At 37.7% G+C, this 17324-nt stretch overlaps 1 protein-coding gene across 5 annotated transcripts in view; it reads left to right on the top strand.

The window, feature by feature from the left end:
- The first annotated feature begins 257 nt into the window (after positions 1-257).
- The window catches only part of LOC127446682 (indian hedgehog B protein-like), a 53214-nt gene continuing 36147 nt past the window's right edge, over positions 258-17324 (top strand). The window contains exons 1-6 of one of the 5 annotated variants that reach the window (XM_051707813.1): positions 258-441; positions 537-629; positions 1804-1996; positions 2140-2358; positions 3945-4083; positions 5105-5163. In XM_051707813.1, coding sequence (XP_051563773.1) covers positions 1829-1996; positions 2140-2358; positions 3945-4083; positions 5105-5163 — 585 coding nt within the window. In that variant the 5' untranslated portion in view covers positions 258-441; positions 537-629; positions 1804-1828. Of the gene's footprint in view, positions 630-1803; positions 1997-2139; positions 2359-3944; positions 4084-5104; positions 5164-17324 lie in introns of all 5 variants that reach the window. The other 4 variants (XM_051707816.1, XM_051707818.1, XM_051707817.1 and 1 more) reach the window with 4 other exon arrangements.

The following is a 17324-nucleotide window of genomic DNA, read 5'->3' on the forward strand; positions in this document are numbered from 1 at the left end:
TTGATTAAACTAATAATCTGTGGCCAAATCCTATTTAAATTGATGTTATTAAAATACCGCTGGGGGCAAGATTTCCCAAGTAATTATAACTATTTTATTTAATTATTATTATTTTTTACAACATTAAATGTATCAAATACAATAGTATTGTCCATAGTGTATTAACTATTGTTAAAGTATAGGACTTTTAATTTAGAAAACATATTGGTATATGTTTAAATCTATATTAATCAAGAATAATAATAACAATTGCTAGGATAGCTCATGCCTAATGTATGTAGGGAATACAACCTTACTGTAAAGTGTTGCTGAGAAATGTATTTAAAAAAAAAAAAAATTCTATTATTATATAAAATGCTTTTAATTATTTATTTTAACCCCCAGAAAAAAAGTGGAAAATGTCAATATCGTATATTAGTCATGGCCACAAAAATGCACTTGGTAAGACGACCATGATTACATTTTTATTTCAGGACATGTGATATATTTTAAGAGATAAAACATAACCTGAATAAGTTTTTTATTAAACTAAACAGTGGCTCTGGTGAGGAACTCTTTTCTCCCGGAACGCTTGAATACTGCTGTGTTTTGAGGGGGATTGCGTGTCAGTCGGAACGGTCCCCCTGTTGGTACGTTGATTCTTCATCTATTAACAACTACAAATATTTCTAATCATCCGTTTGTTTGTTTATCTGCGAAATGTCTCTACGGATAATTTATTTGACTCACACTCACTTGTTTATGCATATAGAAAGGCATTATGACACTTTTTTTTTTTTTTACAATAAAGCAAATCCAGCTCTTTAGTGTGATGATATGGGAAACAATCCCATTCAAAAACGCACTTTTACAGCTGCAAATGTGTCAGTTTGATAAACTACTCATTAAATACTTCTGACATGAATGCAACTCATCCTTTAAAAAGCTTTTCTCACACTAATTTACCATGGTTTTACTATAGTAACGCTAATTGTAATAACCATGGGATTTTTTTTGTAGAAATGTTTAGGTAGAATTACCTTTTTACATTTTTGTTTTTAATTACAGCTTTTTTTTTTTCGAAATGTGTTTAGTCTTCGATTATTTTACAATTATAAAAAATACTGGTGGTTACTATGCAAGTACTCATAGTCAGTACAGTTGTGCTCAAAAGTTTGCATACCCTTGGAGAATTGGTAATATATGTACCATTTTTAAAGAAAATATGAGTGAGCAGCCAAAACACATTTCTTTTATTTCTTATGGGATTCATATTCAATTGTAGGTTATAACAGAATGGCACAATCATAAAACAAAACATGGCAATAAAGAAAAAAATGAAATGACCCCTGTTCAAAAGTCTGCATACCCTTAGTTCTTAATACTGTGTATTGCCCGATTTAGCATCAATGACAGCATGCAGTCTTTTGTAATAGTCCAAGAGCGTCCCATGCGCAATTTTCGTGCAGAAGAATGCAAATTGTCTGCCAGTATTTTCTGATAACATGCTGCATTCATCTTACCATCAATTTTCACAAGATTCCTGTGCATTTAGAGCGGTGATTTGGGTGATTTCTGTTATCATTATGATTTTATCATTATGACAAAAGGAGCCAAACAACTATGTGATAATAAATGGCTTCATATGATCACTATCAGTTTTTTGCATGATCAGTCATATTTTCCAAATCAATGCCAAAATTTCACAATTTCTGCCAGGGTATGCAAACTTTTGAGCACAACTGTATTAGTAAATATTGAGGCCAGTTCTGCAGCTTTCTTGCTCACAGTCAAATGTTTATGCTTGTTACTTATATTAAATAGATTGAGTGACGTGTGCAGTGGGGAAATGGAAGCAGCCCTGTCAGCCCTGCCATGGGTACCAGTTAGTATCGGTGGTTTTGATCTGCTGGCCAAAGCCTGGTTCGGTGACACACAGTATTGGGTTCTGCTAAGTGATCTGAGCAGTGTGTGGGAAGAGGAGATGAATGCAGACGACATCCAGAGTCGAGCACAGGCAAGAATATACAACAATGCACACTGCTGGTACCATGATTATCCAGTAGAAGTGCACAGTGCCTTTAATTCAGTACAATACATTGCTAACAATAAAATGCAACTAACCATATAATCACATATTCTCTCTTTCTCTTTTAAAAGGATCTGAATAAGCGTCTCAGGGCTCCCACACAGGCTTTTTTCACTCATCTGTGCTCAGTGGCACGGCCTTGCTTCTCCAGCCAAGATGATGAACAGACATCTGCTGCACACGTGTCCCTTGAACGTCACGGTGACAATTTAACAATCAGACTTAAAAGTGAGCTGGCCAGGTTGCCGTTCTACTGGGAGTTCCGCTGCACTCCAACACCTGTAGCCATGGTATGAACCTTTGTTTTATTCTGTAACATTATCAATGCTTATATCTATGATAAACAGTGGTTCCAAAAAGCATTTGGACATCCTTAACCCTAGAATGCATATGTGGGTCAAAAATGTCAATGGCATAATTTTTACATGAAGTGGTCTTTTAATCTGCCACTCCAGGTATTCCTCAGTTAAGGTCTCTTCTAACATATGAACTGATTTTTTTAACATTTAGTTGAATGGTTTTTAAATTGTAATAGAATTTGCATCACTACCCCAATAATGAATATGTGGGTCCTTTTTAACCCATATGTGTTTCTTATGGGATTCAGTGCATTTAAAGGAATATTCCAGGTTCAATACAAGTTAAGCCAGAGACTATTTAGCAGAGACGGGCCACTTCTGTTAAAATGAATGGGAGAAATTGAAACGCCAAATGGCAGTCAGTGGTCAGCGGATGTAGAAAGGAAGTCCTGCCTTACATTTAAAAGAGCCAGTCACCTTTTAGATACAGACATTACCTGTCAATCAACTTGTGAAGGAGCATGCGGATTAACTATGTATTGCTATACATTGGACTGTCTGGCTAGAAAGACTTTGGTTCAGCTCAGTCGACAGCATTTGTGGCATAATGTTGATTACCACAAAACTTTATTTAGACTCGTCCCTCCTTTTCTTTAAAAAATAAAATAACAATCTGGGTTCTTGTGAGGCACCTAAAATGGAAGTGAATGGGGCCAATTCGTAACTATTAAAATACTCACTGTTTCAAAAGTATAGCCACAAGACATTAACAGTATGTGTGTTAACATGATTTTAGTGTGATAAAATCACTTACTAACCTTTTCTGTTTAAAGTTGTGATGTTATCCAATTTTACAACTTTGTTGCCATGGCGTCGCAGTGCCATAAACCATAAAACTCTAGAACGACCATAAATTGGTAATTTAAACAACATAACAGGTCAAATCTTATACAAGTTAAAACAGAAATATTAATGTAAGTGTTTTTATAAGCTTCACCTTTCTGCTTTTAAAACCCTTAAAAAAGTGTCCCCATTCACTTCCATTGTAAGTGCCTCACTGTAACCATGATTTTTGCTTTTTTTAGCAAAATAAATTTCTGTGGTCATCAATATTATGCCACAAATTCTGTCAGCTAAGCTTAACTCGTACTGAACATGGAATACATTGATTGTTTTCAGTTTCTATTTGTTGTGTAATTAAATATGTTAAATACCATGTTGACGTTTAGATTTATGTGTGGTATGCAAGTATAGAAAGTTGTCATCCAGCTGATGCTTATATCCGAAGTGCTTGACGTTATACCCAATACAGGGACATTCTCTGCATGGACACTTGTGGGAACTTGAGCAGAACTGGCATCATACATCAAATAAAAATAATCTAGGGACCAGTTGGTTTGAATTAATAATAAAAGTGGCTCAGAAAAGTGAAGAAAAAAAAAATTAGTTCAGAAAAAAGATTAGTTCATTTTTTATTTTATTTGTATCATCCAGTTCATCCAAATAGTTTTTGGGACAACTGTAAAGACCTAAAGACCAAAGACCTGTCTTTATGTGCAAATTTGCATGTTTATCAGGTGTGCAGGCAGCTGGTGCGCCCCCTCCTTGCAGCCAGCAGAGTTTTGCAGCGGCAAGTGGAGGATTTGGCCGCTCTTCTGATTAGGAAGGATGCAGAGATACAGGACTATCAGGACAATGGAGCTGTGCTCAGTAGAGGTACACATCTCCAAACTGACCTCCATGTGCAATACTTCAACTTGCTATACTAAAATACAGATGTTTTTCTAAGTATTTTAGATTTGCAAGCAGTCTAATGAACTCATATTAATTGAGAGACTATATCGATTATGTTTGCTTTTAAAAATCCATTTGTCACTCCACAGGTCTATTTAAAGCAACATTCTGGGTTAAATACAAGCTAAGCTCAATCAGCAGCATTTGTGGCATAATATTGATAAGCACCAGAAATATTTTCAACTCATCCCTCATTTATTTAAAAAATATACAAAAAGTGTGGTTACAGTAAGGCACACAATGGAAGTGAATGGGGCCAGTCCATAAACGTTGAAGTACACATTGTTTCAAAAGTATAGCCACAAGATGTGAACATTATATGTGTTAACATGATTTTAGCATGATAAAATCTCTTATTAACCATATCTGTGTAAAGCTATATCCAATGTTACAACTTTGTTGCCATGATGATGAAATGCGGGTAAAGCCTGTATGCGATTTGATCACTAAAATCATGTAGAACAGAGATTTTATCACACTTAAATAATGTTAACATGTGTGTTATAATATTGTGTCCATACTTTTAAAATGTTGTGTATTTTGACGTTTATGGACTGGTCCCATTCACTAACATTTAAAGCGCCTTATTTGTACCGATTTTGCTTGTTTTTTTGTGTTTTGTTTTTTTTTTTTTTCCATAAATGAGGGATGTCAGAAAAATGTTTCTGTGTTAATCAACAGTATGCCACAAATGCTGTCGATTGAGCTTAACTTGTATTGAACTTGGAACATTCCTTTAAGTGAACTGCAAAAAAAGCAAAAGGTGATTAAAAATGGTGAAAAGAAATGGTGACCATTTGACATAGATGTCAGTTTTTACCTAAAAGCTTGAAGTTTAAATAAATAAATTCAGACATGTTATTTTTCAACTACCCTGTTGCAGTTTTTCTTACATAAGCACAAACGCATTCTCTCATGTTTCTCATTGTCTCAAACTTCACAGCCAGACTGCAAACGGAGCCATTTGAGGTGCACCGATACAGGGAATACTTCTTCACACAGGTGTGAAGCATTTTTACATTCAGTCTCATGATAAATTTACCTCATTTAAACGTGCTCAGTCAGAACTAACATGTATATGACACCATGATAGATACACATGTTGCCCAGACACATGTACGCTACCTGTCAAAAGTTTGGACACACCTACTCATTCTTTATTACTGCTATTTTCCACATTTTAGAATAATAGTAAAGTAATCCAAACTATGAAATAACTCAAATGTAAGTATGGAAATTTACGGTGGCCCAGGGGTGCACAACAGAACAAAATAAGCAAAACAAATAAAAGCGGAAAACACAACGGAAATAAACCACAGCACAGCAAAATTAAGCCAAAACACAACGGAAATAAGCCACAACAGAACAGAAATAAACCACAGCAAAACAAAATTAAGTAAAATGCCAGAGATAAGACAAAGCACAATGGAAATAAATCACAGCACAAGAGAAAAGCAATAACACTACAGAAATAAAACACAACACAACACAACGGAAGTAAGCCACAACACAAGAGAAAAGACAAAACACAATGGAAATAAGCCACAACACAAAAGAAAAGCCACAAGACAACGGAAATAAGCCACAAGACAACTGGAGTAAGCCACAACACAACGGGAGCAAGCCACAACACAACGGAAATAAGCCACAACACGAGATAAGCCGCATCACAACGGAAGTAAGCCGCAACACAACGGAACAGAAGTAAGCCGCAACACAATGGAAGTAAGCCAAAACACAATGGAAGGAAGCCAAAAGACTAGATAAGCCATAACACAACAGAACTAAGCCACATCACAGTGGAAGTAAGCCACAACACAATGGAAGTTAGCCGCAACATAACAGAACTAAGCCACAACACAACGGAAGTAAGCCAAAACATGAGAAAAGCCACCACACAACGGAAGTAAGCCACAACACAATGGAAGTAAGCCAAAACACAAGAAAAGTCACAACACATCGGAAGTAAGCCTCAACAGAAGTAAGCCAAAACACAAGAAACGTCACAACACAACAGAAGTAAGCCACAACACGATGGAGGTAAGCCGCAACACAACGGAAGTAAGCCGCAACACAACTGGAGCAAGCCACAACACAACGGGAGCAAGCCAAAACACAACAGAATGAAGCCACAACGGAAACCACAACACAGCGGAAGTAAGCCACAACACAACAGAAGTAAGCCAGAACATGAGAGAAGCCACCACACAATGGAAGTAAGCCAAAACACAATGGAAGTAAGCCAAAACACTAGAAAAGCCACAACACAATGGAAGTCAAAACACGAGAAAAGCCACCACACAATGGAAGTAAGCCACAACACAATGGAAGTAAGCCACAACACAACGGAAGTAAGCCATAACACAACAGAAGTAAGCCACGACACAACGGAAGTAAGCCAAAACACAAGAAAAGCCGCAACACAATGGAGGTAAGCCGCAACACAACAGAAGTAAGCCACGCCGCAACATGAAGGAAGTAAGCCGCAACACAATGGAAGTAAGCCACAATACAACGGAAGTAAGCCACAACACAACGGAAGTATGCCACATCACAGCGGAAGTAAGCCAAAACACGAGAAAAGCCACAACACGGCGGAAGTAAGCCAAAACACTAGAAAAGCCACAACACAATGGAAGCTGCAACACAACGGAAGTCAAAACACGAGAAAAGCCACCACACAACGGAAGTAAGCCACAACACAACAGAAGTAAGCCACAACGGAAGTAAGCCAAAACACAGCGGAAGTAAGCCAAAGCACGAGAAAATCCACATCACAATGGAAGTAAGCCACAGCACGGCGGAAGTAAGCCAAAGCACGAGAAAATCCACAACACAGCGGAAGTAAGCCACAACGGAAGTAAGCCAAAACACAGCGGAAGTAAGCCAAAGCACGAGAAAATCCACATCACAATGGAAGTAAGCCACAGCACGGCGGAAGTAAGCCAAAGCACGAGAAAATCCACAACACAGCGGAAGTAAGTCACAACACAGCGGAAGTAAGTCACAACACAGCGGAAGTAAGTCACAACACAGTGGAAGTAAGCCACAACACAGCGGAAGTAAGCCACAACACAGCGGAAGTAAGCCACAACACAGCGGAAGTAAGCCACAACACGAGAAAAGCCACAACACAGCGGAAGTAAGCCAAAACACGAGAAAAGCCACAACACAATGGAAGTAAGCCACAACACGGCGGAAGTAAGCCAAAGCACGAGAAAATCCACAACACAGCAGAAGTAAGCCACAACACAGCGGAAGTAAGCCACAACATGAGAAAAGCCACAACACAGTGGAAGTAAGCCAAAACACGAGAAAAGCCACAACACAATGGAAGTAAGCCAAAACACAATGGAAGTAAGCCACAACACGGCGGAAGTAAGCCAAAGCACGAGAAAATCCACAACACAGCGGAAGTAAGCCACAACACAACGGAAGTAAGCCAAAACACGAGAAAAGCCACAACACAATGGAAGTAAGCCAAAACACAATGGAAGTAAGCCACAACACGGCGGAAGTAAGCCAAAGCACGAGAAAATCCACAACACAGTGGAAGTACGCCACAACACAGCGGAAGTAAGCCACAACACAACAGTAAGCCAAAACACGAGAAAAGCCACAACACAACGGAATTAAGCCAAAACACGAGAAAAGCCACAACACAATGGAAGTACGCCACAACACAGCGGAAGTAAGCCAAAACACGAGAAAAGCCACAACACAACGGAATTAAGCCAAAACACGAGAAAAGCCACAACACAACGGAAGTAAGCCACAACACAACGGAAGTGAGCCACAACACAATGGAAGTAAGCCACAGATCAAACAAAATTATGATAACTGAGTCAGAACTGCCACACACATTAAAATTCAGTTTTTAAAAATATTTAATTTCTGTAAATTTTGTTCTGTTGTGGCTTCATTTTGTTCTCTGCCATGTATCACAAAAAAAGCTGAACAAATTCTGGATTCCAGGATTGGTTTTAGTTTGACAAAACTCACCAAATCCAATCAGGCTTCATTAGGGTTAAGTGGTATCAAGATGCTCGTTACCAACTTTATCAATTCAGAGTTTTATCCTGAGGTTATGATTAGTTCACGTGCATGTTCACATGAATGAAGTGAACAGCCAATCGCGTGCGAGTCACATCTCGTGAGAGAGTCAGCGAGGTTTACTTCTCCGCTGAAGATGTTTATGAAAATTATGATTAAATTATAAGAATTGAAACACAGTTATAACACACCACATGAAATATGATCAATCAAACACATTTACACAACACGAAAAATCACTATGAAATCATGAATAATAATAATACATTCACACAGCACAGAGATCACTAGTAAATGATAGAGGATGTGCTGTCCTAATTTGGAAACGCTCTTTATTAACTGTAAGCCTTTCTACTCACCGTGGGAGTTTTCCTAATTTATTCAGGTGAGTGTGCATATCGCGCCAAACGCGTGTTTGAACACAGTACTGCAACAGCTGGCTGATCAAATCACAGACACAGAACAACAATACCCGGACTCAGTTATTATTATTCTTGGGGATTTTAACAAAGCAAACCTCACACGTGAACTGCCCAAATACAAACAGCACATTACATGCCCAACCAGAGACAGAAATATACTGGATCATTGCTACACAACAATAAAGGATGCATATCGCTCTGTTCCTAGAGCAGCTTTGGGACTATCTGATCACTGTCTGGTTCATCTTCTTCCAACCTACAGACAGAAATTTAAATCTGCTAAGCCACTATTAAGGACTGTAAAGAGATGGACCAACGAAGCAGAGCTGGAACTACAAGCCTGCTTTGACTGCACTGATTGGAGTGTTTTTGAGGCTGCAGACACCAATCTGGACGAGCTCACAGATACTGTTACATCATATATCAGTTTCTGTGAGGATATGTGCATTCCTACTAGGACTTATTTAACATTTAACAACGACAAACCATGGTTTACAGCGGAACTCGGGCAGCTTCGTCAGGCCAAAGAGGATGCTTACAGAGTTGGGGATAAAGTCTTGTACAATCAGGCCAGGAACACACTGAATAAGGGAATCAGAGTGGCTAAAAGAAGATACTCTAAGAAGCTGAAAAACAAGTTTTCAGCTAACGACATTGCATCAGTGTGGAGTGGCATGAAACAACTTATGAATTAGAGGACTCCTGCCCCCAACCCTGTGGTGGACCAACAACTGGCTGACGACCTGAATGTGTTCTACTGTAGATTTGAAAGGCCCAATCTCACACCCCACGCCCACTCTGACCTTCACACAAACACCAACACCTCCTGCAACCCCCCTCCTTCCCCCTCCTGCTACTCAACCTGCACTTAAGATCTGTGAAGATGATGTGAGCCGCGTCTTTTGACAGCAAAGGATAATGAAAGCACAGGGCCCAGATTGCGTTTCACCTGCATGTCTTAGATCCTGTGCTAACCATCTGGCCCCCATCTTCACACAGATCTTCAATAGATCACTGGAGAAGTGTGAAGTCCCATGCTGCTTCAAACGTTCCACTATCATCCCCATCCCAAAGAAACCAAAAATCATAAGACTTAATGACTACAGACCTGTCACCCTGACGTCTGTGGTCATGAAATCATTTGAGAGACTGGTGTTGGCCCACCTGAAGAACATCACTGGACCCTTTCTAGATCCCCTTCAATCTGCTTATCGAGCAAACAGGTATGTGGATGATGCAGTCAACATGGGATTGCATCGTATCCTGCAACATCTGAACAGACCAGAGACATATGCAAGGATCCTTTTTGTGGACTTCAGTTCAGCTTTCAACACCATCATCCCAGCTATACTCCAGAATAAATTACACCAACTCTCTGTTCCCTTGTCTATCTGTCAGTGGATTACCAGCTTTCTGACGGACAGGCAGCAGCTTGTGAGACAGGGGAAACTCACTTTCAGCACCTGTACAATCAGCACTGGTGCCCCCAAGGATGTGTGCTCTCCCCACTACTCTTCTCCCTCTACACCAATGACTGCATCGCCAAGGACCCCTCTGTCAAGCTCCTGAAGTTTGCAGATGACACCACTGTCATCGGCCTCATCCGAGATGACGATGAGTCTGCATACAGAAGGGAGGTTAAACAGCTGGCTGTCTGGTGCAGTCAAAACAACCTTGAGCTGAACACGCTCAAAACGGTGGAGGTGATTGTGGACTTTAGGAGGAACACCCCAACACTGACCCCCCTCACCATTCTAAATAGCACTGTGGCAGCAGTGGAGTCATTCAGGTTCCTGGGCACTACCATCTCACATGACCTGAAGTGGGAGACCCACATTGACTCCATTGTGAAAAAGGCCCAGCAGAGGTTGCACTTCCTTCGCCAGCTGAGGAAATTCAACCTGCCACAGGCGCTGCTGATACTGTTCTACTCAGCAGTCATTGAGTCTGACCTCTGCACTTCAATAACTGTCTGGTTTGGTTCAGCTACGAAATCAGACATCAGAAGACTACAAAGGACAGTTCGGACTGCTGAGAGGATTATTGGTTGCCCCCTGCCCCCCCTTCAAGAACTATACACTTCCAGAGTGAGGAAAAAGGCTGTAAAAATCACTCTGGACCCCACTCTCCCAGCCCACTACCTTTTTGTACGGTTGCCTTCTGGCCGATGCTTCAGAGCTCTGAGCACCAGAACCGTCAGGCACAGGAACAGTTTTTTCCCTCAGGCTATCCATCTCATGAACAGTTAATTGCCCCATTGAGCAATAACTATGTGCAATACACAGTTTAGTCTTTCTTATATTTATCCAACACATCCGACCTCTTCTGCCATTTCATTCCTCTGGAAAAAAAAAAAAAAAAAAAAAAAAAAATATATATATATATATATATATATTTGCACTGTACATAACAGATTTGTATTTACACTGTACATGACAGATTGTATTAGATTTGCACTACCCATGTGTATGTGTGTATGTATGTGTGTGTCTGTATGTATGTGTATAATTATTTTTTATTTTTTATTATTATCTATGTCTTGCTGCTGTTTTTGTATTGTTTTTGTATGGTTGCACACTGGAAGCTCCTATCACCAAGACAAATTCCTTGTATGTGTAAGCATACTTGGCAATAAAGCTCATTCTGATTCTAAATGATAAAGAATTTAAAGGCATTTACACAGCAAGAAAAAACATTGCAGCTGCTGCTACTAGAGCACGAAAATAATCTGTGATGAATATATTAATGTGAAAGTAACTTTATATAGGTCCACAACAAGAACATTCAGGCTTGTAATTTTAAAAGTTTAATATTTTGATTTGAAATTTAAAAAATTGAAATGAAAAGCTTTAGTATTAATTTAAAATACTAACTTAATATTATTTAATACTATTAGACATTAATACACTATCGAATAATAAAAATGTGAGCAACTGGAAAATGAGTAGTTGGAATGCACTAATAAAGAATTTGTTCTTTCTAGCAGCATAAGACACAATAAATGCTTATTAGGTGTGATAGTGTGCTTTTATTGAACTTCAAGTGAAATGCTGTATGTTCATGGCATCTCTGCCAGCAAATCCTAATAAGAAGGGGTTAGGGTGGCATTCACACTTTTCTGATATATCTACAGTATATTGTGGAGTGATTAAGGTTTATATATTTTAATATATGTCTTATATTTTAGCTTTTACTTCGTCTAGATAACAGCTCTGCTCACTCATTTTATCAACCAACTTCATGAGGTGCATCCTAGGATGATTTTTATACCGTATTGAGGGTAATATCATGTATGCTGGCCACTCCTTTGCTATCTGGTCCTTTAAAAAATATCTAAATTAAAATTTTAGGTCTGTAAAGGAATTCATTTTGCCATGCCATTTCAAGCAATTCAGTATTAGTATTTAGATCAAATGGGTTTTAAGATAATGAGAAACATATTCAGTCACATTTGTCCAAACCTTTGACTGATAGTCTAATAGAACAGTGTACAGAGTGCAGGGCAAGACAGAGTGTGAGACTGGCTCTGTGTCTGACTCAGAACTCAGGGTCACCACACACGCATGCATAAACACACAGTGTATAATTAGCCTGTGGTGTGTTTTGTGAAGCCCAGAGCATGTTTGCAGTGACAGCTCTGTTGTAGCGATGCCTCAACACTCAAATAACTTTTGACTGGGCTGTTTTCTTTCTCTTCCCACCATACATGTGTGTATTTCCTGTTATTTTTTGATGAGTTGGATTGCCAGTCAATTACGCTACTCACTGCCTTGTGGTCAGTAAAAAAACACAGTGACCAAAGGAGGAGGGGAGGAGCTAAAACCACAGCTGTAATTTAGGCCAATCAAGAGCTAGAACTGTGTGTTTATGGCTGAGTTTTGTTCTCTTATTGAGTAATGTTTCATGTATGAATCACAAAACATTAATCAAATTATTTATTTGATTCAAATATGAGCTTTAAATGTATAGTTAACCCCAAAATTTTATGTGGAAAATAAAAGGAGATAATAGGCAGAATGTTTGCCTTAATCAAAATTCCCCTTTAATGCATCGTTATTTTTTCTTTAATGAAAGTGTAGGGTGACTGAACATTTTCCTTTTGTGTTCAACAGAAGAAAGAATGTTATACAGGTTTAGAATGACGTGAGTAAATGATGACAGAATTCTAATTTGGAGTGAGTAGGGCTGGGCAATGTATATTGAATATTCACCATACATTTCAGGAGGCAGTAATGCAAATATCACTTTCAATGTGCTTTTTATTTGGCCAATAAGTTTTATAAAGAGCGCATCAGTAGATAATTTCACGATCCTTCAGAGCTGCACAGTTAATCAAAATATCACCAAGATGGCAATATGTATGGAGGGCCAAATTACTCAAAGGTTAAATCTTTAAATAAAGCGTTAAATACATAGTGAATTAATTAAATGCATCATTAAATAAATATTTAAATAATTAAATCATAATTAAATACATAGTGAATTAATTACATGCAAAATTAAATAAATAAATATTTAAATAACTATAAATATATAAAAAAGCACGTCGATTTAAATTTTAGGGTTGATTTTACATTTTCTTTTCATTTTCAGGGTTATGGTTATCGGCACATCACTCAACGACATTGAGGTGTCACCTTTCAAAATTGATTTCTTTGAACTTTCTGGTTAGTTTAGGCGTGTTTGTTTCACACCTCAACTGCTATGGCTGAGCTTGATACAATCAGAGATTTCTTGTTGAGTCTTGCAGATGAAGTTTGACAATTGCTTAATTTTAACCCATATTGAAAATGTAAAGAAATTGTTGGCTGAAATTAATGTTGTCAGTGACAGTTACATTGGCTTAGGTGTGTGGACCATTCTAAACAGCATTGAGTAGTACGTCCGAATAATTTCTAACTGATTTGCTGCAGTTATAAGTAGATCTGACCTTGACTCTGATGCCTCGATCTTTCAGCACGTGCCAGCTACTGTCTCTCTTTCTTCTTCACTCTTCATCAAACTTTCAAATCTCAAAGGAGTGCTTATTAACACCCACCTGCTTGGATTGGCATGTCAGTAATGCTCTTGCATAAATGAAAAAGATTCCAAAGTAAGCTCTTAAATGAAAATGGAGGCAGAGATCTATTGTTTAAATTAAATTAATTCAAAGCTAGTGCTGAAATGAAATACATGGGAGATTTTATGTACCAATTTAATGATGCATTTAAGTAATTCACTATGTATTTAATAATTTATTTAAATATTTAATGATTTATTTAATGATACATTTAATTCACTATGTATTTAAATATTTATTTAATGATTTAATGATTTAATTACACTATGTATGTAATTTATTTCTAAAAATGTATTTAAATATTTATTTAATGAGTTAAGGATGCATTTTATTAATTCACTATGTATTGAAAGATTTATTTAAATATTTATTTTATGATTTAATTTTCAGTAATTTGGTCCTCCATAGAAATGGTCATCTGTGATTTATAAAACTGTAAAAGGCTGCGATTAAAGACAGATAAACATGGTCGGTGTGCGCTTCAGAATGAACGGGTGACGCGCTGTTCTGTGCATGTGCAGAGCTCATGTTTTCAGTGCTTTTAGAGCAGTTCATGCATATTGTGAAAGAAAAGTACTGCAGGTTTAAGCATTTGTGCAATTCCAAACATTAGTAACCACTATAATTATTATATAAATCTACAAAATATAACCGAAAAAAATGTCAAATACACACAGGACTTTCAGTGTCAAAATAAAAGCTCCAGCTGAAGGTGAAGTAAATAGGACAGAAATATATTACTTTTCTGTAACACAAATATAATCCTCTAATTAATAATTATAATTCAGTATTATGTTATTATAATTAACTTGACTGGGTCCCACAGTAATAATTTAGCATTAAGAAATATTCAACTGGGTTCCAAAAACAAAGTGGAGTATTTTATGCATACCGTGTTCATTCACAAATTCTTTTTTATAATAAAATATAAATATTGCTTTTTATTAAGCTACTATGTAACATTGTATATGAAATATAAGTATAAAATGCATATCAATAAAAATGATAAGATCTCATTCTTCCTTGTGTTCATTTAGTGAAAAACTGTGGGAACACATGGCTTTATTATTTTAAAATAGATTTTTATTTAATGGCTTTAAAATATTGAATCTACTTGGCTACAGTGGCTATTTGGATGAAATGCTCCCCTGATTTAAAAAATAACTTTTGAGCCATTTCAGACCAAATACATTATTATCGTGGTATATACGCTACCGGTCAAAAGTTTTGAAACACTTACTCATTCTTTATTATAATCTTTTTATTTTTTTTTCACATCTTAGAATAATAGTAAAGTCATCAAAACTATGGAATAACATAAATGGAACTATGGGAATTATGTTGTGACTAAACAAAAACCAAAATAAATCAAAACTGTGTTATATTTTAGCATCTTCAATGTAGTCACCCATTGCCTAGAATTTTCAGAAATGTACTCTTGATATTTTCTCAACCAACTTCTTGAGGTATCACCCTGGGATGCTTTTTAAACAGTATTGAAGGAGTTCCCATCTATGTTGGGCACTTATTGGCTGCTTTTCTTTATTATTTGGCCCAAGTCATCAATTTCCAAAATGTATTTTTTTATTTTATTAAATTTTAGTTTTATAATGAAATAAATTAATATGGTGGCACAATTATAGTTGTCTACAAAACTAATTTCAAACATTTAAGTATCCACCTTCAGATCAAAAGATTTGTAAGATCATGAGAAACATTTCAGTCAGGTGTTTCAAAAGTTTTGACCGGTAGTGTATAAAATATCGTCAATAGGCTGGAAAAAAATATATCGTTTTTGTAGCCATGTCACCCAACCCTAGGAGTGAGCTATCTCTTTAATTTCAACATTGGCATCCGTTTTTTTACATGAGTCCTTTTGATAGCCATGTGTTTGATCATGTGTATGTGCGAATCCACTGGTATTTCTCACTGGCCTGGTGAATGTGCAGTCAGATATATGTGGCTTGACTCGGTGGTGTGAGAAAAGGATATGTGTCTGCTGTTGTCCCCTTGAAATTATGGCTACCAACTGTGACACTAGTATAAAGATGTGTTACTCTATAGCATTTACAGCTGATTTTTGTCATACACACCAGTGTTGGGAAGCTACTTTTACAGATTTCTTAAAATCCGTCACAAAGGAGTTGTAAGCCATGAACCAAACCAACCAGCTCCGAGGTGAATCACAACATTACACATTTTAATTTGAAGCAAAAATGTATTTGAAAATCAGACAAAAAGACAACGGTACAAGACTGTGTACTTAACTTCTTTAATGAGGGAATTAACTTAAGTCCCATGAATCATTGTGATCAACGTAAAAATATGTATATACAGTATATATATCAGAATCAGAATGAGCTTTATTGCCAAGTATGCTTATGCATACAAGGAACTTGTCTTGGTGACAGAAGCTTCCAGTGCACAAACAATACAACAACAAGACAGAGATAATAATATAAAATAGAATAAAAATAAAAAGTGAATAGAAATTATAAGTATATATAGAAATGCACAATAAGACAATATATATATAATATAATATGTATGTATTATGTACAATGTACAAATAAAAATCTGTTATATACAGATGTGAGGGAATGTATGGCAGAAGAGGTAGGGTATGTTGGATAAATATAAATAGACTAAGCTGTGTATTGCACATAATTATTGCTCAATAGGGCAGTTTTAACTGTTCATGAGATGGCTAGCCTGAGGGAAAAAACTATTCCTGTGCCTGACAGTTCTGGTGCTCAGTGCTCTGTAGTGCCTGCCAGAAGGAAACAGTTCATAGAAGTAGTGGGCTGGGTGAGTGGGTCCAGAGTGATTTTTCCAGCCCTTTTCCTCACTCTGGAAGTGTATAGTTCTTGAAGGGAAGGCAGGGGGCAAACAGTAATCCACTTAGCAGTCCGAACTGTCCTTTGTCGTCTTCTGATGTCCGATTTCGTAGCTGAACCAAACCAGACAGTTATTGAAGTGCAGAGGACAGACTCAATGACTGCTGAGTAGAACTGAATCAGCAGCGCCTGTGGCAGGTTGAACTTCCTCAGCTGGCGAAGGAAGTACAACCTCTGCTGGGCCTTTTTCACAATGGAGACAATGTGGGTCTCCCACTTCAGGTCCTGTGAGATGGTAGGGCCCAGGAACCTGAATGACTCTGTTGCCACAGCACTGTTTATAATGGTGAGCGGGGTCAATGTTGGGTTGTTCCTCCTAAAGTCCACTATCATCTCCACTGTTTTGAGTGTGTTCAGCTCCAGGTTGTTTTGACTGCACCAGTGAGCCAGCTGTTCAACCTCCCCTCTATATACATACTCATCATCATCTTAGATGAGTCCGATGACAGTAGTGTCATCTGCAAACTTCTGGAGCTTGACAGAGGGGTCATTGGCGGTGCAGTCATTGGTATACAGGGAGAAGAGTAGTGGGGAGAGCACACATCCCTGGGGGGCACCAGTGCTGATCGTACATGTGCTGGAAGAGAATTTCCCCTGTCTCACTTGCTGCTGCCTGTCCGTCAGAAAGCTTGTGATCCACTGACTTATAGATGTGGGAACAGAGATTTGGTGTAATTTAGTCCGGAGAATAGCTGGGATGATGGTGTTGAAAGCCGAACTGAAGTCCACAAA

This window comes from Myxocyprinus asiaticus, chromosome 9 (genome assembly GCF_019703515.2).
Source record: "Myxocyprinus asiaticus isolate MX2 ecotype Aquarium Trade chromosome 9, UBuf_Myxa_2, whole genome shotgun sequence".
In the NCBI taxonomy this organism is placed as follows: Eukaryota; Metazoa; Chordata; class Actinopteri; order Cypriniformes; family Catostomidae; genus Myxocyprinus; species Myxocyprinus asiaticus.